We start from the raw sequence: 24,968 nt of genomic DNA, 5'->3' as shown, positions 1-24,968 counted from the left end.
AACTTTTTGTTTGTCATGATCATCATCATCGTCTGCCTTTCACAAATTATTTTTCTCCTCTCACTGCCTCCCTGTGCATTTGTCCTGCCTTATTATTTTGAAACGTAGTAATGAACGATGCAAATATGACATCTCTGTAAATCCTAGCGGCGAATATTCTGTTTTCGCGCATGCATGCGTGAGACTACCTGGCATTTTTGCTAAGGCAATGGATGAATGATGAATACTCAAAACGTAGACAAATGACAAAACTACTACATTCTTGAAGTAAAATAACCGACGCCATCTTTCCCAACAGGTTAACTGTAGCGCCACGCCGCCCGTAGCTGCCCTTCCCTAGCGGCAAAAGGCATGAACTAAAATGTGCGCGCTGAAGCAGTGCCAAGTGTGCAGGTCTCTAGTTCAGTAGGTCTTGCTTCACGCTGCCACCGTATCCTCCTCCTCTGCTTTTCTCCTCGCGCTGTCGTCGCTACCGCCGTCTTTTATGCCCCGCTGTTCAACGCGCTCAATTGCGTCTACATCGAGGCACGCCGCTGAACCCGGGGGCGGCGTCTAGGAGCTGAGCTCTGAAACAACGTAAAAGGCTAGGAGGGCCTTGCATGGACGCTAATTTCTTCCTCCATACCTGGATGGGATCTCGTGGCGCTCTAATTCGGGCGCCCGACTAAGAACGGCGTTTTAGTATGTATGGACAGGGGCTGTTCTCCGGCAGTAGAAAGCGTGAGGTAACGACTTCCGTTGCCCTTTTTCGCTACCGTTGTTAATACCACGTGACTCGAAGCAGATGTTTATGCCATGTGCCACGGAGAATGTTTAGCACGAGGCTATCACCATGGTACATTTAAAGAAAAGAAACGGCGCTGCAGGACAGCAAGGGGCAATGGAGCCGAAAAGACACACGCCTCTCCGTCCTGTCCTACGGCGCACTTTTCTTATAATATTTCATGAGCTGTCACCTGAACATGTTTTGCTAACAGCCATGCTTTTCATTTAAAACTTTAATAAGACATTTTTATATGCTTACTCATGATGTCGCCAACGTTTTCTTCGAACGAACCCTGGTTCAGGTAGTACGCCTGTAATGAAAATAATGTCAATCTCAATAGTCAAAACAATCTAAACGTCATTTTTCAGTCTTCTTTGTGACAAATTCTCGGCAAGAACCACAACTTAACACTTGTGTTAAAGTGTTATGTTATGTTTCGGTTATTCCCGCTATGTACAAGCCTCCACATGTCCAACATTCTCGTGCAAAAATTTTTAACATTGGAAAATTGTAATGTACTGTTGTGGAAATATTGAAGGAAATCGTACATTATTCTGATGTATAGCAAGACCTTTATTTTAGAGATTTTGCATTGCTCGAATGTAGCAGTTGAGGCTGTTATAAAAAACCAATGAGGGACGCTTTTGGCCATAGTAAAAAAGTTAAAAGCAAATAAAGAATGCAAGCCTGACGACGGGAGATTTGCAGATATGATTGCGATGGCAAAATCATGCAATGTATGAAAACATCGCGTTAATAAACTCTGCGGTTCAAAAACGCTTTTGTCCAGAATTTCCCTTCGTGCTTTCGAAAGCGCAAGTATTTTCGCACGATGCAGCCAAACGAACACCTTGTTTAAGCATGGCGATGAGGTGGTTCGTCAGATTATGGAAGCCTTCTATGTAAGAAATTGCCTGAAGCCCTGCATTAGCCATGCTTCCATGGCCTTGGCTGACTGTAAGTTTGATTTTTTTGGTTCTGCCTTGCAATAAATTAAATCCTTTATTCGTTGGTTTTTTCGTGGCGTGTGACACGTGTTACTTAGCAAATTTTATCGTGTGACTCGGCTCTCTGACAGCAGTGTCTTTATCTAGTCTCGTGATGTATTTATTTGTGTCTTTATGAAATAAACCCCCAGTTGTTAGTTCAGCGCCTGTGTCGTCGGTTCTTCTTGTGTTTTCCCCGTCAGTTGTTCGCGCTTTTTTCGAATATGAACTTCAACCAGCTCGCCCAACGTTCGGTGTTACTTAAGACAATAGACACCTGTATCATATCGTGTACCCTGTTTGTTACCTTAATGTAGCACGGGGAGCCCGATTGCACATGCGATGCCGCGTACCGTAGAAGCGCGCCAGAAAAGACATTTAGCATACCGTAATTTCGTACCGTAGCACCAGGACTTCCAGAAACAGCACGGGTACCACTGTTTCGCTGGCGGCGGCGAATTCACTACCGCTGCGTTGATGCGGCAGTAGACGATGAATCTAACCTTATTTACGTTGCACGAAACAAAATATAGATCAGATGAGCGTTGTCTTTTTCTTTGCTTTGTTTTATGAATAGGAGCACCAAAAAGGCGTAATGGAAAGCAAACAACAAAAACAAAAAAACAAACGCCGATGTTCGACAACTGACCTTCGACAGGTACCTTGCGATCGCCGAGGACCCTACCTCGCGACTAAAACGCCCTTTATTTTAACCAAAAGAACTTTACAAAATGCACAACAGCACTGATGACAGACATATGGTGCAACGTAATTTCAGTAATACAGATACAATGGTACAAATTTTATGATGTGACAGAGAGAAATGACAATAAGCGTGCCGCCATACACAAGAAAGGACAATACAAGACAAAAGAATACAGATGCCGACAGCATAGGACTATAGGACTGCCGACACTACATTCAAAGATGCATGTAGGCCCGGATTGGCTCGGACATTAAACGTATGCGTGGACTTTGCGGGAAGGTTGCTGCAGTCATATAAAGCCATGAGGCGACGATGAGTCAGCGTGCTCCCGTTCGCCGCCATGAGTGGCGAGAAACCACGTTCACACGCAGTGCCACCAGCGGGCGGAAACTGCTTAAAAGGAGCTTCTATTGCTTTCTTCGGACCAATTGGGGCGAGTTGCACCCTAAGCGCAACCGGACGCCTGGTCGAACCGTTAGGTCAAGCAGATACACAGAATTTAGTTTATTGTTGTAATGGCAGGCTTCATTCTCTCACTGCATGTACGCGTTTGTAAGTCGAACATACGTATACTTCGACTCATAGAACCTTTTTGCAGGAACCAAGCCGCTTGCAATACCCTACGTTACTTGGATGCCTTCACTGTCCGCACCGAAGTATAGTCGCCGCCGTCTAAATGAGTGCTTCAAAATAATAGTACAGCATTTTCCTGTGAGTGCGCATTGTGCCCCAGGAGTGCGACGATTACAACTGCAGCCCCGCGCTGAGGTTGTTTACATGGCTTTGCGCAAACTGTACTGCTCGTTTGCATGGCATAAAACGCCAGGTGGGTTATCCTTATCTTAAATATTACGTACTTTCTCACAAATTGCACTTTCACTCATCTACACACCATGATAACACTGCAATAAGAGCCGATGATGCTATATCGCCTGCTTGGGAAACGCTTCGCGTAGGATACCGGCGCTTTCCGCTAACTATATCTGCTTTCTCTTATGTCACCAAAATTTAATTTTAGATTGGTTTAGCTAAATATACGTTCGGACATTACTAGAATTAATGAAAACAACCAGATTTGTTGTCCACAGTTAACGCCGACGGCTGCTGCCGGCTGCCTTCTGCACATGCTATGCAGACCGGGTCACATATATCGGCACTTCCCCCTTATTGTACCGCGTCCTGCGATGTAGGCAGTCGTCGCTTTGAGGGCGCTGTAGCCAAACTACGCTCGACAGCTGTTTGCAGGCGCTAAAACTTGCGAATTCACTGTCCGCAATCGCTGAAATCGCACACACGAATTCTGGGTACTCGCTAGGCCTCGTCAGGAAAGGGGCCGGTGGTCCACCGTCCCCTGAAATTCAAGAATATGGCAAAAATTCCTCACTGATTAGTAACATAGTGTGACGATATGATATGTAGCCGCTTGTTTCGCTTTTTTTTGGACACGGATAAGGTACACAAGCGCAGTTTTTCCGGCCGTCGCCTCACCGGGCGTGAAGCTTTCGCTCGGCCGCACAAGCCCAGGCGACGGCGGCGAGTGGCACCGTCGTGCACCGTTTTCTACCCGTGTCGCTTGCCTCGCCGATCGGTCCTATGCGCAGGCACCGAATGAAAGCACAGCTTCGCTGGTGCGTGCACATCGCGTATGTCGCCGTGGCTAGCATGAGGTCCAATAAGTTTTAAAATTCTTAAGTTTATAGAATGTCATACCAACTAGTCCCCTATCACTCTCTTCTGGTTCCCACTAAGCTGACTAACATTACTACGATACGCGATCGTTGATCGTGCTCGCGTCGCCGTCGGCCTAGCGTGACAGACCAGTGCGTCAGCGACGGCATTTGCGTACCGATCAGCCCACCGACCGTCGATCGCCGTCGCATCGGCCTATAGTGTGACCGGACCATACCTATACCGAAGAAAAACTGCGTTACTGTTACAATCGCTTTTGCGGTACCAGTCATTCATATATGGGGGACGACTGCTACTTCGATCGCCCGTGAAAGTGCAAGTAGGGAATGAGACCTCGCTGCGCATATTGCAGCAACGAGATCAGACGACGTTGCTCTGTGCATGTGCTTGTTACGTCACGAGAGTTTTCAATATGGCGGTCGCTGGCGGTGGGAGGAGTCTCCCGGTCTCAATTTCGATCGTATTTTTTTTTAAATGCAGCGCCTCCAGGGCAGCCAAATTACACAAATTGAATCATTAGCTCTCGCATTAGTTACTGAAGCAGAAAACTGCATAATGAAGAACGACCCTGTCATGGCCCCTTTAATACGGCATGTGTACGGCGTAAAAGCTCTGCTGGTTTAAAAGCCCTGCCAACCGACCATGCCAACTGTCGCAGTGCATTTACTCATTCTCAAATTTAAGAATTGAGTGCACACTGCGGTAACCAATGCACGTTAGTGCAGTGAGTAGATGAGGTACTGCGTAAGTTGTGGTCATTTGACCAAGTGGGTATGCGAGTCTTCGATGAAACGAAATCGTGGGTCACTTGCTTGACATGCCGCCTCGCTACGCTCGGGATCAGCGGCACTTTAGTACCTCCAGTTTGAGGATAGGTCATTATTTACCAAAAATGTGAGGACTCTGGGTCAATGTGAGTGCAGAAAGCCGTTGGCCGTTAAGGCATCACGGTGAAAAGTGCGTCCTGGTGCCACGGTCGCTTCCGGTAAAAGTCACGCATGCGCACCTGTGTCCTCAGTACTCCGGTAACCCTAACGCTAACACGTGTCACGGTATGTAAAGGGCTTTATGTGACGTGATACGAGCGTCTAGAAGTGTCGCGATTTGATGGACGTCGGTTTGCAGTCCCCGCGGGCCCGCAGTTCTCGAATTGTGCGAGAACTGGCATAAACGTGTAGAGCCACAAAGACAAAGGTAACCATGTTGTCAAAAAAAAAAATTATGTGGCTATTACAGACGGCCAGCTTCAAGGCTAACGGCAATCAGGCGCTTAAACGTAATTATTACAAGTTAACAATTAGAATTTAGTTCACATCACTTTATTAGTTAACATGATTCGCCTGATTTTTGGCGTCCACGATCACTGGTATTACTATGGTGCTGAAAGCTTCTCTTCAGCTCAAGAACACTCTTTTTGAAAATTAGTGGCCAGCTTTCCTGGAACACGTGGTATATCATGTACGAAAGGTGATAAAGGCTGATCCCCAGTCGAAACGTTTGTAAACCTAGTATGTTTTTCTGGGCTCGCGGTCACCATTTGTACTCTGTCAAGCTAATTCGTAGTTTGTTATGTGTGCTTTTTTGGTAACTGTGATCCTGGTCTATTTATCACCCAGATGTATCTGGCACAGTTAAATTTAGTCACTGCCGGGAGGGGTACCAGAGTGACCCGGCTCTTGCCAGTGCTTGGCTATAGCATGAGTGTAGTCCCTCAGGTATTTCATGCGGCCATTGGTGACTATGATAACTTTGAACTGCGAAGCTGAAAAGAACTGCGTGGTCTTGCACAACCGAAAACGGACATAGTGAACAACAGTTTGCATCTAGTTCGACTCAGTTACATCTGCACATATCGGCAGTAATGAAATAATTCTGAGATGTTGACTTAAAACTGTTGATCGCTAGGGTGAAAGTAAGTGACGGCTAAAGAATTTAGCAAATTTTACGAAGTGAGGAGTGAGAGAGAGAGGACCAGGGAATATTTAATATTGGTTTTTGACGAAAGGAAAATGGCGCAGTATCTGTCTCACACCTCGGTAGACAACTGAACCACGCCGAAGGGAAGGGATAAAGGTGGGAGTGAGAGAAGAAAAGAAGAAAGAGATGCCGTTGATACCATGTGCGCCTGCCTTGGTGCCAAGCGACGCAGATGGGGCGGGAGTTAAATATGAAGAACGTCGTTCAGATCGTGCCGGAGTTCTGTTTTCAAAGACGCACTCTCGCACTACGCCCAGGTCAACACCATTTGTCCAGACACGAACCTGCTAGGCAGCTCTTGCCACTCTTCGGGACGACCCCATCGTGATCCTCCGCTGGTGGGACTTTCGCACTGCCCGATGAACAAACTGTGTTTTAAGAGCGTTAGCTCTTGGTACTTACGTTAATAAAGGAAGCGTCTGTCTGCAAGGAGGTTCAACCTGACCAACGCAGTTACCATTTGACCTCACTATATCACATAGTTCGACCACCGCGGTGGCTCAGTGGGTTCGATCCCGGCCGCGGTGGTCGAGTTTAGATGGACGCGAAATTCTAGAGACCCGTTTACTGTACGATGTCAGTGCACTAAAAACCCTAGGTGGTCGAAATTTCCGGAGACATTTACTACGGCGTCCCTGATAGCCTGAGTCGCTTTCGGACGTTAAACCCCCTTAAACCTTAAACCAAACTATATCACACAGGAACACTGGGCGCGTAGCGCCTCAATTGATACCTATACTTTCGATGCGTTATATATGCACCAGAATAGTGGTCATCGAAGTATTCCCTTCCTAACGCAGAGCAGCCTGTCAGCGATTTTAAACACTGGCTAAATTTGCATTTTTCAGTAAAAGGCGCTTCTCTCTCTCTCTGGGACCACCCCGGGACCACGATTTGCATAAAATTTGGGTGTTACTCGTTTGACGCAAACTGTTCGAAGTCGTATGAAATCACTTTGCATGCTCCGGAGGATAAAATGACTCATTGAGATGAAGCCCGAAGTATGTGTGGGATTCGCACTGCCGACCTTTCCGCCCCCAAACTGTGCATTCCGAGGAGCTTCAGACGGCCGTTACGGCCGAACCGTTTCTTGAAGGGTGTTCCGAATGGCGTAAAACGATTCGTCGTGTTGTGATTCACACGTGTATAAAATTTATTAACTTATATAACGAGGAACTAAAGCGGATACAGTGACAGTGACTGTAAACCACAATAGTAGTGCAAAATCCATGCGGTAGATGGGCAGCATGTGTCTTAGAAGGGATGTCTCCGGGAAGGTGATGACGAGCATACGGATTCAATGTTGAAAAAATTGTAAAAGTAATCCTAAACAAATTACTAAATCGTTGCTAACACTTGAACCTCCCGCAGCTGACGCTCTTAAGTCGAACACTGTGGAAAAAAAAAATACACTGAGGCAGTGTTGGCAGAGAATTTTTTTCTTGGTTTGTCTCTCAGGTGTTAGTGCAATGTGTTGCAAGATCTTAGTGCTGTATCCTCTCCCTAGTGTTAGTTTGAATCTCTTTCATTACTCGAGAGAACAGTGTGCTTGTGTTCTTATGAGTGCCATGTATCGTCGATTTTCTTATAAAGCTGGTTTTTTTTTTGCGAGCATGCTCTCGCTTGCGACCCATGAAAGCTGGGCACCAAGCTGCCATCCCCTTTTCACTTGGTGACTGGTTTCTGGCTCAGCTTCCCGCGCTGCTTGAGTCGAGTACATCTCCTGAGAGACCGGAACAGCTACCCCCATACACTCTAAGGACGTTCGGAAGCGCAGGCATCCATTGTGGATTGTGACAGCTGTATTCGTGTTCTTTGAGTGGACGCCTTGAAGCACGCACGGCCCGTGTAAATGCGTTTAGTGGCTTCCTCAAATTAAGCAGCAAGCGTAAACGTGATCAGTTCGTTTTGTCGGGACTTTGTTTCTGAGGCAATTATGATGCATGGCGCTTTCCTCCACTGCTTAACTAAATGTGTTTATGGTAATGAAATATGTATGCAGAGATTTGCATTTCTTTGGGGCGGATGCTTGCGCTATGCGTGCCTCACCGCGCTTTCTGAATTTAACACGCAGCATGCTGGCTGACTGGTGTTACGTTTCGCCTGCGACGCGCGGTATAGCCGGCGCGGATGCAACGGACGCCGGGGCTTCGTTCAAAGTGGCGGTCATTTTGGGCCCGTTCAGTGCTGCCGTAACGCCTCCCGCCAAGCGCGTCCAGGCAGGTTTCAATGCCACGTGTCGTCGTGTGTGCGTGTGTGTGTGTGTGTGTGTGCATGTTGGTGCCCACGCTTGTCAAAGCGCGGCAGCCGGGGAGAGGAGCTCCCCAACTGGGAGGCGAGGAGGTCTGACCGGCGCCGGCCCGGCGGACGCGCACGTCACGTCTGAACATGTCTGAGCGTCGCCGTATCGGGCGCCTCATCCCAAGCCGTTCCTTCTTGCCCTCGACTCCGAGGGTATAAAAAAGCCGCTGCCCCGGACGCCAAAGAGACTTCGATTTCTTCCTTCGAGTAACGTGGTCGCCCTGACCGGCTGCTCTTTTGCGATGCCAGAATAAACAAGTTGTTCTGTTGCCAGTCGACTCATCCTTTGCCGGGACCTTCGGATGTTTCCAGCTGTGCCCCAGGCCGCCAGGCCAACGCTACCCTTGGGGCTTGCAACCCATTTGCAACACTGGCAACTCTTCTGCGAGCAGCTTGCCAGAACCGTTCGAAGCACTGGCCCCGTCTTACCGCCCAACGTCACAGCCTATGGCGACCAAAACCCTAAAATGCCCGTCACACGGCTGTGAGCATGGGGGAGGAAATACTATGCAAAAGCACCGAAGTTCGGGCCAGTTGGTAATGATCCATCTTGAGATGGATCATTACCATTCATTACCACGGCAGCATTCGTCGTGTCGTATGTGTGTCTTTTTCGTCCCCGTTTTTTCGTGCTGCTTCGTTTTCTCAAGATGGGGGGAGGGGGTGACATCCTGATCGCTGCAAGCGCCCCCCTCCCCCCGCCAGAAAGCTGGCGCCAGCAGCTCGAGGCGCTTATTCTCTGCTAGGCTGGTAGCCCGCGCGCCGCTTATTTACTAACTCGAAGGCTCGCAATGTGGCATTTCGAGAGGCAGTCGGCCAGCTAGAGCAGGCCCTGGAGTCTATTGTCTTCCAGAAACCTTAGCAGGCTGCGGCCCTTTGCTTTGTCCGTTAGCCACAAGGGCAAGTGTTCTTCCCTTGCAGCTGTAGGTTCAACTTCCAGTAACCGTCTTCTTCCTGAGTCCTGAGTTGCTGGGAAAGTCCACAAAAGATGCCGAACATCCACCTTATCGGCAGGCGTGGAACACTTGAGCCTTCAGAAGAGTGGCGGATCGGGCTAGTTGGTGCACGTTTGTCATTTTTCGAAAGAGCTAAAGCAACACGGACAAAGAAGGAACGGGCATGGACGAGCGCTACTTACAACTGTTTATTTCATGAAACCTCAAGTGCTTTATACAGTGGTCAAAGGCTACTATGACACGGCAGAAGACTGTACGTGCGCGATAAAAAAATGTAGCTGCCGAAATTGAGAGAAACCAGAAAACACGAGCAAGATTACGTTCATACACTGAGGAATGCGAGTTCTTTTTTTGACAATGAAATGGAAAGATGCGCAGATACAAGTGCTTCCCAGTGATGCTATTTCCTGTGCTTCGATAATCTCTTTGGTAAATTGATCACGAATACGTCAGATAATATGGCACTGATTTAACAATGGAGCACACTTCCGACATTCACTGCAGTAAATGGCTAGGTTGCTTCCGCACGAATTTCTAACATTGTTGTTGTGCTGGAGTAGCCGGTCGTTGAGACAGCATCCTGTTTGTCCAACATACTTTTTGCCACAAGACAGAGCGATGCAGTAAACAACGCAATAAATACAGCTCACGCACGCAGTTTGTTGTTTGATGCCACATGTTTTTTTTACCGAGGGGTTGGGCTTCGTCAGCTTGCAGAGCTTGTTGAGCTTGTTGAGCTTGTGAGGGTCGTAAACACAGCTCTATGTCCGCTTTCTGCGCGATCTTTTTCTAGTTGTGGGAGACACGGGGCACGTAAGGGAGTACAGCAATCTTTTTCTTATCACTAGACTTATGTGCGTTATCTTCACGAGCGTTAAGGTTTCTAAAGATGAGTTCTGCTACCGAGACCTGAAGAGAAACAGGGTAGCCAGAGATGGGTTCACTGAAGTTAGTGCCGGAACTGTGCTCCATTGTTAAATCATTGCCATATTATCGGACGTAGTCGTGATCAATTTTTCCGAGAGATTATTGAAGTATAGAATATAGCATCACTGGTAAGCACTTGTGTTAGCGCCCCTTCCACTTCATTGTCGAAAAAAGAACTCGCATTCCGCAGTACATGAGCGTGATCTTGCACATGTTTTCTGTCCCTCACGGCAGCTAAACTTTTTTATCGCGCATTTACAGTCTTCTGCCGTGTCATAGTAGCCTTTGACCACTGTATAAAGCGCTTGCGGTTTCATGATATAAACGCATGGAAGTAGCGCTCGTTCGTGTCGGTTCCCTGTTTGTCCGTGTTGCTTTAGCGCTTTCGAAAAATGACAAGCTTGAGGCATGTGCTGAGCACTCCATCTTCTTGAGAGCCCCATCGGCATGTCACCGACGGGATATGGGCTGCCCCCGCCTTTATCATTCTAAGGGATACCACCTCCAGTCGGAACTGTGAGCAAGTATCGAGGTGGTAAGTGCACTGGGGAATCAAATCATGTGTACTTCACATAATGAACGACGAGATGGGGAGAGCGGAGTGGAGATCAAAGCGGGGGCTGGTGGGTGAGGGATTCGTATTTCTGATTTCATGTTTAAGGACGTCTGCTTTCCTCTGGTGAAGATTCTCAGGCTTTCCTTTTGTCCAGTGTGTACCGGGTTGCGTTTCTGTATTTTTGCATTGAGAGCATTCCGCCTCTTTTTAGTGCCTCTGAAAGTCCTCCGCGCCAGAACACTTCGTAGAACATGTTGCTAACACCTATGAGAGCAGAAAAAAGCGACTGCATGCGTAAAACGCAGTTCCATGCTGAGGTTAATTCCTTCTTCAGTGCGAGAACAACTGTTTTAAGAGCACGCAGAATTACCCAGATACTTCTGAAGTCTTCCGCCTCATTTGTTTTTTTTCGTCGTTTTTCTTTTCATGAAACCGAAATGGCAATTTCAGGAGACAAATAATCAGAACTGCACAATTTATTTTTGAAAAGTAATGCAATCGGCACGGTATACACCTATGTGCTTCGTTCTGGATTCACTGTAGTGACCATTTATGGCAGAATGTCTTGTAAACGGAGTATAGAATGTCAGTTCCTTTTTTCACACCACTCGGTTTTCGCATCTCTGCTTATCCCCCGTGTCTCTACAGCCCGAAGTAGATTGAAATGAATAAACTAAAATACTTACTTTCAGGGCAGTAGCAGTTTCAATTCTTACAGCCAAAGTAGTGAATCCCTCATTCTCTACGTCATTAGTAGGACTGTCTTTAAGGACCTTGTGTTTGGTGTCATGCCCGAATGCCTCACTCTTATACCCGAAAGTGTCTTGAACGAATGATGACAGGCAGAAGCCGCGACTATTCCGTATCTTCACTTCAGCCATTCTGGAAGCAGAGGACGGCAAACCATAATGAGACTTAAAGAAACGCATTCAGTTCCCACTGTTAGCCACCACCAACCGGCGTGGTTCAGTCGGCATGGAATTCGTCCGCTAAACATGAGGTCGCGGCATTGAACCCCGGCCTCTTAGCGCCCGCATAGGCTGAGGCGAACTGAAAAACCACTCGTGTGGTGTACGATGTCAGCATACTCGCTAAACAACCCTGGGCAGGCGGTCAAAGCTTCCTTCGAACGTGTTGCTAGGAGCGTTGAGTGAAAAAAAAAATCGCTGATTTGCATAGGTAATGAAATACGAAGTATGCGCGCCAGCACTGCGTACCCTTGCTATACTTTTCTATGCATTTTACACTTTGTTATGCTGCGGTAATAAAGATTCTCATGCACATGATGCGGCGAGCAGCACGGGGCCGATGTCTAGGGAGCACCGCGCGTACACGTCTGCTGTCCGTGAAGCTTGAGGGGCGACTGAGACGAGAGGAGAGAGGCCGAAGTTGCGGACGCGCGAGCGACAGTCCGGAGTAACACGTGCTTTTTCAACACTGCCTGGGGACTTTCACGACGGTCGCAACTGCGATACGCGTCACTATCTCATTGGCTGCAGCTGTGCCGCCGCGCCGCTTCCTTGCACCATGTGACGTGCGTTTCGCCACCTTCTCTGTCGCCTTTCAAGTTCACGGACAGAGAGAGGCCTCGGACAGATATCGGCGAAATCAGTGACTCGGGTTAGAAGTGCTACGTACTAAAAAATTGATTGCATGCCTTAAGCCATCTCAATACTGAGGGTCGCTTATTATTAATACGAAAGCATTAGATGGCTATGAAGATGCCGAAAGTGTCCGCAAAATGTGTCGCCCGAAGTTGGTCCCCTGTGCCGTCACTAGGTATGTGACTTTATCGGTCATATGACGTCTTGAGTCATACAAGACACAAGACAATAAACTAAAAAGAAAAGTAAATTGCGGTCTATGAGAGAATCGAACCCGGGTCGCCTGCGTGCGAGTTGACGTGAGGCAAAATTTAGAGTGATGAAGTCACCTCAGTGTTGACTTCACACCCGAGCTCAATCACAATCGCTGTCGTGCTGACAAACACGCAGCATACGTGGACGCGGCAAGGAAAGATTGAACAACCTACGTGGTTTTTGCAACCCCGCCGCAGTCTGCCCTTATATCCGCCGCCACCATGTGCGTCCCCACCCCCACCGCAGAGGAAAAGACAGCGATAACGCTGGCCATCGCTGACCGCCGTGCGCACACAGCCCTCAGTGACTCAAAACGAGCAATCCTAAATTACTCGGCAGGCTGCATCTGTATTCCTGCCGGACGCATCCTGCGCGGCTACACTCCCGGCTGCAAATCTAACCTAATCCGGGTACCCGCCCATGCGGGCAACTCTGGAAACGAAGTGGCCGACCGACTTGCCCGGGAATTAACAATCCGGGTGGCCGGCCACACGGATCCAGACGCCCTCGCTTAAGCCCCCCAGACTTTCACCGACATCGCTAATTTTCATAAAGAGACGAGATGCCGTTTCCCACTTCCCCACCCCTGACCTCGACAGAGCGCAAGGCATCCTGCCCCGCAGATTGTGTACGCACTCAATTTTCAGCCACTCCAGGCTACCACTAATCACCAATGGGGAATATGACCCTACATGCCATAATTGAAACCACGGGGAACCCGCCTCTCAGGCACACATCTTCTGGGGATGCGAAAATAACCCGCCCCCACAAGCCTTCCTGCCAGCTCCCTCTGCAGAAAGCTGGGACCAAATCCTCACCCAGCTAGACAAGGCCACTAAAATCACAGATTTCTTGGGACCAGCACGTCGCCCCCACCTGGGGCCCGCACAAGACCCACCTGCCCTAATTACCGACACCTGTGGAAATAAAGTAGTCTCTCTCGCAGTCACGTGCAGACAGGAGAGAGAGGAGGAATGTTGGAAGAAACGCGTGGGGGAAACCGCGTCCACCATCTTTTCTTAGTACCCGCCGCGGTGGCTCAGTGGTTAGGGCACTCGGCTACTGATCCGGAGTAGCTGGGGTCGAACCCGACCGCGGCGGCCGCGTTTCGATGGAGGCGAAACGCTAAGGCGCCTGTGTGCTGTGCAAAGTCAGTGCACGTTAAAGATCCCTAGGTGGCCGAAATTATTCCGGAGCCATCCACTATGACACCTCTTCTTTCTCTCTCTTTCTCGCTCTTTCTTCCTTTCTTTCTCTCTTTCTTTCTTTGTTTCCTTCTTTCTTTCTTTCAGCAGGACCCATCTTCCTGTATCTGCGTGCACAAAAATTATACAGCCAACTTGGTTGATTTGGCCCTCAATATTGCATATTCCTATGTGATGGTCACTCTTCCGCTTAAGAAGAAAAAATGCACCCTTGCATATACTTGACATCTATTCTTCTCCCAAGATAAAAAATGTAACTTTCGCAGGTCTCTTCAGTCGCACTCTGAAGACTGCGGCCATGGACCCCCTGGTGATCGTGGGCCACTTCAACGCTCATAGCACACTCTGGGGGTACGTGCGTGAAGAGAAGCGCGGTCGCAAGCTAGCGGAACTTGCATCCACGCTGTGCCTCGCCCTTCACACAGTCCGTGCCCATTCAACGCGGCGGGGTAACTCCGTGACTCAGGACACGTGTCCGCACCTTACCTTCACCAAAAGCACAAGACACGCAAAATGGGCCAACACCGAGGAAACCCTCGGCAGTGACCACTGCATACTCAACACCAGCGTCAGAACCAAACCATTGACAAGTTCCCACACCCAAGCTCGCCTACCCGACTGGACAAAGCTCCAGAAAACGCACACTAATTCGGCCCTTATTCATGAACAAGGCTACTACGCGAATCACAAGAGTCACAAGAATCGGTTACATACGTTCGTTCGGCAGAAACTCAAGCTCAACTATCAGAGGCCACGCCGGACAACCTCCGCCCCATCTTCCTCACGTCTTGTGCGGGAAAGCTGATGGAGACTATGGTGCGAGGCAGGTTGTCCGAGTTTTTGGAAACCCAAAATGTATTCGCAGACGCCATGTTCGGATTCCGCCCGTACCAGTCCGCGCAGGATGTCCCGCTTCAATTAAACCAAGAATTTCGGAATCCCGTCGAATACCCTCTTAATGACAAGGTAGTACTCGCTAACGAAAAGGGTTCAGCAGAAATTAAGGACAACGCAGCGAGCCATGGAAAGAAAAATGATAAGTGTAACGTTCAGAGACCGGAAGCGGGTCGAGTGGGTGAGTGAAGAAACGCGGGTTGAGGATATCCTAGTCGAAATCAAGAGGAAGAAATGGGCTTGGGGAGGGCATGTGACGCGAAGGCAAGAGAACCTCTGGTCCTTAAGGGTAACAGATTGTATTCCAAGAGAAGGCAAGCGTAGCAGGGTGTCACCACTTCGCGCACTTCGCAAGCTATCCTTGCAGTGCACCTGACGAAGGCTTTTGATAATGTTGCTCTCTCCTCTATTTTATAGTCATTGAGCGACCTGAAGGTGGGATCTCGCACGCGCGACTATGTTGCTGCCTTTCTCAGCAAATGATTCATCTGCCTACAATTAGGTACAGTTACAACCTAACCTTTCACTCTGGAAAGCAAGGGAACGCCCAAAAGAGCAGTTTTGTCCCTCTTTATTTTCAACGTTACACTTATCCCGTTAGACCGGGATGTTGCCAAATATTTATTCGGTCTACGACTCCTTGTACGCGGATGACATCACCATCTATGTCAATACGATAACCATGCCGAAATCGAATCCAAGCGGCAGCTGGCCGCTGAAACTCTTGCTACATATGCCAGTAGCATTGGTCTAAGCTGCTCGGCGGCAAAATTTGAACTCCTAGTCGTTGACCTAAAAGAATGAGATCCCCCTAACATTACAGTCATACTAGACAATACCCCCTTTTGCAGGGTCATTAGAATCCAAATTTTAGGTCTCAATATTTCTGGCAATGCCTCCAACGCTGAGACCATAGAATTAATTCATTGCTTGGATGATCGATGGGGTTTGACAAATTAGGCACGTCGCCAATCGCCATCGCAGCATGAAGGAAGCTGCCAAACGTCGCCCCATTCAAGCCTTTTGCCTCTGCAGGATCGCTTACTTACCTTTACCGATGCCTCACACCCACGGACACCGAGCGACTCAATAGACTCATACGCACAGCGTACAAAACTGCTTTCCTTCGTCCTAAATCAACGCCCACTGATAAACTCCTCCCACTGGGGGCGCACAACACCCCGGGAGAGCTTGTGAAAGCGCACGTAGTAAGTCAGTACCACAGGCTCTCACATACCGAAACAGGCCAAATTCTCCTTCGCCTACTTGGTATAAACCTCCCCGGCCATACCTTGGCCACGGGAACTCCTCCCATTGCTGTCAGTAACAATCTCTGGAGTCCGCCTCTTCCCAAAAATGCCAACCCGGAGCATAATCGAAAGAGACCGAGATCTAGAGCCAAGGATTTGCACAAGAACTAGCCTCTTAAAGATATTAAACTTATTTTTGGAATATGGCGGAGTGCTAGGCTTGAAGCACTCTGGCACCGGTCGGCCCGGTATTGCACTGCCTCCGGGATCGGCCCGGGGCATCTCAGCGCGCGCCTTTTCTTTCTATCTTTGCTCTCCTAGACTTTAACTCTCCTACTTGCAGCACGTGGCAGCGAGCGTGGCTCGTGCACTTTCCTTTTCTTTCTTCCTATCAGCAACAGCAGTAGAAGTAGTGGTTTACGTAGACGCGGTCGAATATTCCAACCGACCAGCTTTCGCATTAGCCGTCATGGACGGATTCCAAAACGCGATAGCCAGTGCGTCCATTCCAAATTTGCTAGACGCCCTGGACGCAGAGGAGGCAGCGATTGCCGTAGCAAGCGCACACTCCTCATCTGAGTAAATTTTCTCAGATGCCAAAACAGCAACTACTAATTATTCCAATCGCAAAATCCACTTCCTGGCTGCAAAAATGCGAGCATCAACCTCCTCCGCCAAATCGCCTCACCATCCTCCTCTGGGTCCCTGCCCACAGCGAACACCCATGCAACACGGCCGCTCACACCCAAGCCCGAGCACTCGTCAACTGGGCTTAGCGCGACCTGCCTTAGTATCGCAGTCCCAGGCATCGGAATCTCAACTACCACGACGTCACCCTGCTTTATACAAATTCCCGCCGTAGGTACTCTCCACACCATAAAACGCTTCCCAAAAGCGACTAGTCTTTGTGGCGCAGACTTCAAATGGCCACAGTCACGACTCCTTTCCTTCTCTGCATTATAACACGCGGTAAAACCGCTCCTCACTGCCACTTGTATCCTAGCATCGACTTTAATCACATCGTTCGGAACTGCCCGAACAAAGCGAAGACCTCTTGGCAAGGGTCCGGACATGTTGAGCAATGGGAGGCTGCCAATGATACAGTTTCTGACAGTGGCCTGGGCCCGAGGGGTCGCAAAAGCACAAACGTGCCGGGCCATATAGAGCGACCCGAGGGCCCATCGTCGTCCTGCCTCCTCTTTTCCCCTCCCACCTCACTTGGTTCTTTCATGGATAATTAAAGTCGTTACCTACCTACTTGCCTACCTACCTGCCTACCTATGTACCTGCCTGCCTGCCTGTCTGCCTCAAAACATCTAACCAAATGGATGGTAGTGTAGGACGCTTGAAAAGTGCTGTCTGCCCGCTCATGCAGAATCGTCAGTATTCACCTACAGTTCTTTTTACAGCAGTGCTGCATTAATTGTTCACAAACATAACATGCTCTCTGTATCGCAGCATGTCAGGCGTTCTCTTGGTATTCTTATGCACAATCTTATTCTATTCTTAACTATGCTTAAGCTTAAATATTCTTGTTCTCATCCCGTAGTGTCCTTTTGTAAAAGTCACCATAACCAGGTTTGCACGTAATAACAATGCCGTCCTGCCCAAAGCACGAACTAATTACTGCAAACAGTCAATTCATATCTCATCATGTGCTTTCTGGAGTCTGGACCACTTCGATTGAAGTAATAAAGGCTAACTCAATCTGTAACCACAAGGCAGGGTTTTGGGAAAGAATCCTTAGCAAAACACTATCAATGTGAATGCTTGTTCTTTTCATTTTTTTTCTTGCATTACGTATACCTTTCTAACTTATCAAAACTTTTCTGAAATTTTATTAGGGTGTTCGACTAATTCATATATAATGGTACATGCTTTCTGTTTCCTGTTACTGTTACTGTCCTTTTATGTTTCTGTATTATGATGTATACTCTGCATATACTCAGCAGTAATACTGTAAGCTGAGCGTCCGAGCTTTGCTGGCACTGCCAATAATGCCGTCGAAGAACGAATCCACGAAGGAGCGTTGATGATCATGATTGACAAATAAGGATGAAGTTCCCGTGAAACGAAGGGTGATGATGGATAGTCACAGATGTGGATGAAGTTCATGAAAGGTGCTCACAATACATTTATTTCATGCAGCGCGAGCTGCCACATGTTTTGGTTTTGTTTTTACGGGGTTTAACGTCCCAAAGCGACTCGGGCTATGAGGGACGCCGTACAGGAGGGCTCTGCAAATTTCGACCACCTGGGGTTCTTTAACGCGCACTAACATCGCACTGCACACTATCCTGTAGAATTTCGCCTGCAGTAAAATGCCGTCCGGGATCGAACTCGCGTGTTTCGGGTCAGCAGCCGAGCACTATAACCGCTAAGCCTTCGCGGCGGCTGCCCCATGTTTCATTTGATATATTAAATGAGGAGGTCCCAATACAGTCACTGACTTCGGAACCTCCTTATTTATGATAGGCTTTACAAGTTCTCCTTACCGGTGTCCCACTCCTGGCCCTTCTCTATACCTGATGTCATCGATGTTTTTGCCTTCCCAGGTGGGTGGATAATATCTGAAAAGAGAAGCAGGAAAGAATAAACATTAGCAGGTAAGCTAATCTCTGGTTCAACTTGTGGTTAAATTCTACTGAGAGCTGTGCCATAGCTTAACAGAAGTAATATGTAGCTTAATAGTTGAGCTATGGGATGTAACTTTTCTCCTCCTGTTCACACTGCTGCTGCTGCAGCTACTACTGCTACTCATTCGTACTAAATGTCGATAGTAACAGGTTTTCGCGCATGTGTTCTTCGTTGGCTTTAATAATGCAACTGGTATTTCGTCAGGCTATGCGCGCAGCTTCTATACCCTTTCGCGTCTTCACGCCTCCGCGCTTGAAGTCGTGCCAGCTGCAGCGTGCGCTCGGCCAGCGTTCAGAACGTGCGCTGAAATTTTCCCCAGGAGACCACTCAAAACCATAAGAGATACGCCTCTAGCCTGAAATACGACCCTTTCTCTGTTATCCTGGCTGCCATTGCACCATCATATGGGGTTGCTTCCACCATCTGGTGGCCACGTGAGCACAGCGTCGTAAGCTAGGGGTGGCTAGGACCACTTCGACCACTGGTTTACAGGGGCGCTCAAGGAAAAGGTTTGCAGAAAAGAAACTGCTCTGCACTGATACGGTGCCACTTGGGAATACCAGCAGCATTATACAGCGAGGCTCTTAAGGCTTAAAATAAGGCAGGCTCTCCTCCAACGGCGTTGTCGCTCGGCGCCCGCGGGATAGTGCGACCAAACACCTAAGGGCATACGAACTGGCGTCTCCAGACAGGGGTGTGGTGTGATCTTTGATGTTCGCATAATTATCCCCTGCCCGTAGCTAATTGTCCTAATAAGTAGCGATGTACACTTACTGCAGAGACAGGGGGAGAATGGTGCGAGGAGAAAAGCGGCGCTTCTGCCTTCGCAGGAACGGGCCATGCCTATGCAGCCTATTGGAGGTACAGCAGCGCAGATTAATCCGGAAATCGCCACTATTACGCGGTTAGTCTCTGGTCGCCATCGTTCCCCACCTGCAAGGTTTTTTCGGCACCGACTCTGAGTCTGATAGAGTCGTCCAATATCTCTGTTTCTTGCGTAGTCTAGCTCCAAGCGCCAGAATTGAGCCCCTGCTGCCGCCGCAAGCAGAGACACTGACTAGCCGCCGAAGTAATGCCCCCATGCGTTTGGGACGTAAGTGGCTCATTTGTGGCGTCAGTGCATTGGCGTAAAACATCACATGACCATTTCGTGTTCACGCGAAACGCCGTCAACCTGCGACACCCCCTGGTTGCCCGCATCAAGGTGCTGTCACGGTGGCGTGATGTCATCTTGACAGCACCGCAATATGGCCGGCTGCGAGACGTGGGGGCGGGCGGATGGCCTCACGAGGAGCTGCGCTCGTCAAGCCAATTGATGGGAAAACATGATCGCTATCATTGCCTTGCTCCGAATCTTTACTGTTTCGCTGAAAAAAAAATGGCGCGAATAGCAGTACGACCCAATTTCCTCTTCGGACAAGCCCTCGAAAAGCGGCGCTGTCATGTATTTTATAAACTCAATTCCTCCGGGCTCAATTTGCGAATGAGAGAACAAGAATGAAAATGTGGCTGCTCGTGTTGCCAAACAACACCTGGTTTGGATATTCCTCAACAGATAGCGGCACCATACTCTTTACCGCGCAGGACAGTTGATCACCTTTCATGATATTAAGCTGTTTTCTCAGGTTAATAAAGCCTCCCTGTCCAGATGGAGCTTCATCATGGAATGTGCTTAATGTGTGGCACTTATGAAGTTGCTATGCAACACTGCTTAGCCCAGGCTGATTGTACGGCTGGCGAAGCGAGCTGCGCATAACATTTTCGTACGTAAACCGCTCTCGCCTCACTGCGTTCTTTTTTCACACTACTCCTAATCGTATTTTTTTATTTGATATTGTAAGTCCCATCAAGGACTGTAACAGGAAGGGCTCTGAATGATACAGTTGTAGTGCACATGTTGATAGTAAACAATTTGAACAATAACATATGGCAAAAATAGTTACAAAATCGGTTAGAGAATTCAAGTTGAGGTACAAATAATAGGCGGCCAACATGATGAAAAGCATACCAAAAAAAGGAACTCGGCTGCAGTTAATGTTGTATTTTCAATCAAGGCACAAACAAAACGGTAAAAATAAACAGGGCAGAAAAGTGTGGAAAATGAGAATAACTACTGGGAAACAAACAGCTGATCTATAATCAGGGCACTGAACGCATCTAATGATGAGCTGTTAGTAATATCTATGTCTAGATTGTTCCATTCTCGTGTAGCTCGAGGAAAAATGAGTATTTGAATATGTCAGTACGGAATGGAAACTCGTTTATTTTGTGTGTGAGGTTGTGGCGGATCGATCTAGTTTTTGTGGTCGTGATGTATTTTGTAGTTATAAGTGAAAGCTCCGAGCCAATCGAGGTGCTCAAAGGTTCCCTGGGCTAGTTAAGTTACAGAAGGTTTTGAATGGTGTCACTACAGCTTCTCGCTTTCCTTAGGCTTGCCGAAGCCCCGTTCCCGAAAAACATATACGTGTTTGGTCTCTAAACGCTGGAACCTTGGAATTTTATGCACTTTGTATTACTCTTTAGCGTCTTTTTGAGCAGTTTGCTCTAGCAATATATCACAGTTCTCGGAGGCGTCTTATGAAGGCATGGATGGCGGTGCAGCGATGCGTTAAAGCCTCTTTATGGCACACAGTCTCGGCCTGCAACGGTGCTCGCATCGAGCCAGATTTGCTCAACTTATCCATTCTTGTTCAAGGAGGTCACGTCGGCTACTGACTGTGAGTCACCAGGAACGAGAAATAGGTTTTGGAAAGTACCGAGCTATGAATATTCTGCTGAATGTCCGCTTTGTTGTCCACCACTGCCACTGTCCAACTCCGCTGTAATAAAGGCCGCCGCTCTGGGGAAGTAGTGTGCTAGACCGTTGATCGTAATGACGCTGAAATTTCAGGCATGCCTGTAGCGATAATGAACGTATTTTCCACGTACCCGTAATCGCTCATGGATACAAAAATTCGGGCCGTGTAGCCAACTTTTTTCGGCAAAGGCGCTGGGAAATCAATCTCCGGAGGGTACTGTGTTGGACTCTGAAATAAAAAAAGTGATATTTGGCTTCTCAAAAGACCGTCCCGAAAAAACTAAATATCTCACAAACAAACCCGCTTAACTGCGCCGATAACTCCGATAGTGTTAGTACAGTGGACACAAAAACCACGGCGTAAGAACTATTAAAGTATTGAAATCCTTCCCGACAGCGCGACCGGACCGAGTAGAACTTGTTCGTAGCTCGTCGTACTTCTTTTGAACGCGGGCAGATGGCGCCTGGAGCGGAAGGCCCATAGAGTTACTGGATACAGTAACTGTAAAGGCGCAAGGTGGGCTGTGGTCGGCGCTTTTAGCCGTGTTTACTCAAACGTAAAAGGAGTTTTTTTTTTAACCAAAAATGGCAGTGAAAGGTCACCTCTGATATTAAAATAAAGCATACGCTTTAAAATCGAATATTGTGTGGAAACAGAATCACACTATGCAGTATTTACTCGCGTATTGGTTGATGCGTCATGCATATCAGCCTGAACTTCGGGATACAAAATGTCGCAGTCGTCAATCAACGCAAGCTCCGAGAAGCAAGTACCGTTCAGCATATATCGAAGCAGCTGTCGAGGAGTCAAAAACTCTTCACCGGAGACGGTGAATCTGCGTACCGAGCCCGCACTCTACGCATCTTCCAAAGGAAATGCGATTGAATATGCGTGACTCAAAGGATCGTAAACGTCTTCGTTTCGTTATCTGAAAGTTGGGCAGACTTCCTCAACGCTCGCAGCGCCACTGATGCCGCACGTTTATTGCACAAGCTTGGGGTGCACGAGACGGGTGGCGAAAAGCCGCTTTGCCTATTTTCCTCGGTGTCGCTATATGACGCAGTTTTCCGTAACAACGAACTCACTCATTTATACGACGGTGGTGAGCAAGAAGGCTACTCGTTTATACGGTCCCGAGACCGGCCATTGACTTCCGGGAGGCATGTCTGTTCGCTCGGTTGAGCGGCTGGGGGGTTAGTTTTTTACGACGAGCTCCTTAAGGCGTATGATCTACGCTGTGACGGCCCTGCGTGACTCTGTGCTTATCTTGGTATCGGTCTTAAGTGGCAATCTTTTGTGTTACTTTCTTCAAACAACAAGGGCGCATGATAGCTATCTGTTGAGGTACTTTCCTTCGTACATTTCTACTCATCTTTTCTTGCACTATGCCATCGTTGCTCTTGGTGCATTCCTGTTGTCTCGTTTGTTCCTTTACGCTTCCACAGTGTCGACTCTCGACAGTGTCACAAGCGTGTGCTTCTAAGGCGGTGGTATTAGAGTTGTCACTCCAAAACCGTGCCGATGTCTGGTGTCACGAATTTTGCTGATTAGTCGAGGGAGGTTCCGTAACCTTATGACATCATCACAAGCAGTCCTACCTTGAATGTTCTAGAGGGGTCAGGTTACTTTGTCACGTCTTCTCAATTACATGCCCACCGCGGCAGGCGAAAACCTCGTCACTGCAACGCAGTGACGAGGTTATTATTGGCTAAGAGAGATGACGTGACGTTTTGACGTGCAAAATAACAATTACTGGCTGAGAGAGGTGACGTGACGCTTTGACGTCATCACTACCTGCCCAACGGGGCAGGCAGGAACCTGACCACCAGATTAAACAGCTTTCCCACGGTGATAGGTTGCAAATAAAGATCTGGCGAGGAGCTGTTGCATGACTTTGTGACATCATCGCAACCTGTCCCCCTGGCTGTGAGCAACCTAGTTTCTAGACAGCAACCTAAACAGAGAATCAAAATTAAAAAATCGTATTTGTGCAAATGTCAGCACCATCACAGCATAGCGAATAGCTGCTTCTGTAGCATGCTGCCCGAAAATAGCGGTTGCTGAACCGACAATTGCGGAGAAAGCGACAGAAATACAAGCACTAATTGCAAGAGAAGCTGCGACAAATGTGGAAGCTAATGCTAAGGCTACCCTTCAGGTTCAGTTCAGTTCAGTTTATTACCTTAAGGACCCCCGTGGGGGTATTACATAAGGGGTGGATTATACAAAAAAAAATAAGTACAATGGTTGCCATGTGGGTTCAACATACAATATGATCTGTTAGTGCTTTGGAAAAGTTGGATGGGCAGGTGATAGCGGCGATGCTGTGGGAAAGGCCGTTCCAATCTATGCTGCTCGGGGGAAGAAGGAGGCAGCCAACGTGGTCGTATGGGTCCGAGGCCGGGCAACTTGAAGAATGTGACCAGTGCGATGCGATATGCGAGCTGGTGATGTGATATAGCCTGCGTAACCGTGGGTGCTGTAAAAGAACTTATGAAACAGGTTTAGGCTGGCAATGCGGCGACGAATAACAAGGGTTGATAAGGCGGATTCTGCTTTTAAAGACGACACGCTGACTTGGTATGAATAGGTATTGTGGATGAATCTAGTGGCACGGTTCTGGACGGATTCGAGGGCATTTATGAGGTATATTTGATGTGGATTCCATATGGGGGATGCATATTCTAGTTTCGGTCTGATTAGCGATTGGTAAGCCAGGAGTTTAACTTGTTGGGGAGCGTGACGTAAGTGGCGTTTCAAAAAGCCTAGTGTTTTATTCGCGGATGATATTACATTAGAAATATGTGTGCGCCAAGATAAATCATGAGATAGCGTGACTCCTAAGTACTTAAATGAGTTAACTGCTTCTATTGGGATTTGAGCTATATTGTACGAAAAAATAAATGGTTTAGTGCGACGGGTGAAGGATACAATCTTGCATTTCTGAGGGTTAAGTGTCATCATCCACAGGTGGCTCCATTTCTGAACGTTAGTTAGGTCAGTCTGGAGGGCTTCTTGGTGGGAAGAGTTATTAATAGTACGATAAATGACGCAATCATCTGCGAACATACGAATGTGACATGATACGTGGAGGGGCAAGTCATTAATGTATATTAAGAATAATAACGGTCCGAGCACTGATCCTTGGGGGACGCCTGAGGTTACTGGAATGTAATCAGAAAATTCGTTATTAACTATGACTAATTGGGTTCGATTTGTTAAAAATTCCTTAATCCAGTTTAGAATGCTAGGGTGAATATTTAGGTAAGAGAGCTTAAGTAGTAATCTCTGGTGTGGTACTTTGTCAAAGGCTTTTGCGTAATCTAAAAAAATAGCATCAATCTGTTGGTTGCAGTCAAGGTTAGCATGTAAGTCATGAACAAATGTAGCCAGTTGTGTCTCACAGGAAAGGTTTTTACGGAAGCCATTTTGTGATGAATGAAAGAAATTGTTGGAATCGA

At 48.0% G+C, this 24,968-nt stretch overlaps 1 protein-coding gene and 1 pseudogene across 1 annotated transcript in view; one reads left to right on the top strand and one right to left on the bottom strand.

Annotated features, from left to right (window-relative positions):
• The window catches only part of LOC144107963 (uncharacterized), a 135,853-nt gene that overhangs the window by 102,035 nt on the left and 8,850 nt on the right, over nucleotides 1–24,968 (bottom strand). The window contains exons 2-5 of the mRNA XM_077641212.1: nucleotides 21,638–21,735; nucleotides 18,568–18,642; nucleotides 11,551–11,746; nucleotides 1,025–1,076 (exon numbers count right to left, since the gene is read on the bottom strand). Coding sequence (XP_077497338.1) covers nucleotides 1,025–1,076; nucleotides 11,551–11,746; nucleotides 18,568–18,642; nucleotides 21,638–21,735 — 421 coding nt within the window. The remainder of the gene's footprint in view (nucleotides 1–1,024; nucleotides 1,077–11,550; nucleotides 11,747–18,567; nucleotides 18,643–21,637; nucleotides 21,736–24,968) is intronic.
• LOC144107229 (uncharacterized) lies at nucleotides 14,227–17,236 on the top strand (annotated as a pseudogene).

The sequence above is a fragment of the Amblyomma americanum genome, chromosome 10 (genome assembly GCF_052857255.1).
Source record: "Amblyomma americanum isolate KBUSLIRL-KWMA chromosome 10, ASM5285725v1, whole genome shotgun sequence".
In the NCBI taxonomy this organism is placed as follows: Eukaryota; Metazoa; Arthropoda; class Arachnida; order Ixodida; family Ixodidae; genus Amblyomma; species Amblyomma americanum.
The sequence above is the reverse complement of the archived record's forward strand: the minus strand, read 5'-3'. Positions and strand labels throughout refer to the sequence as shown.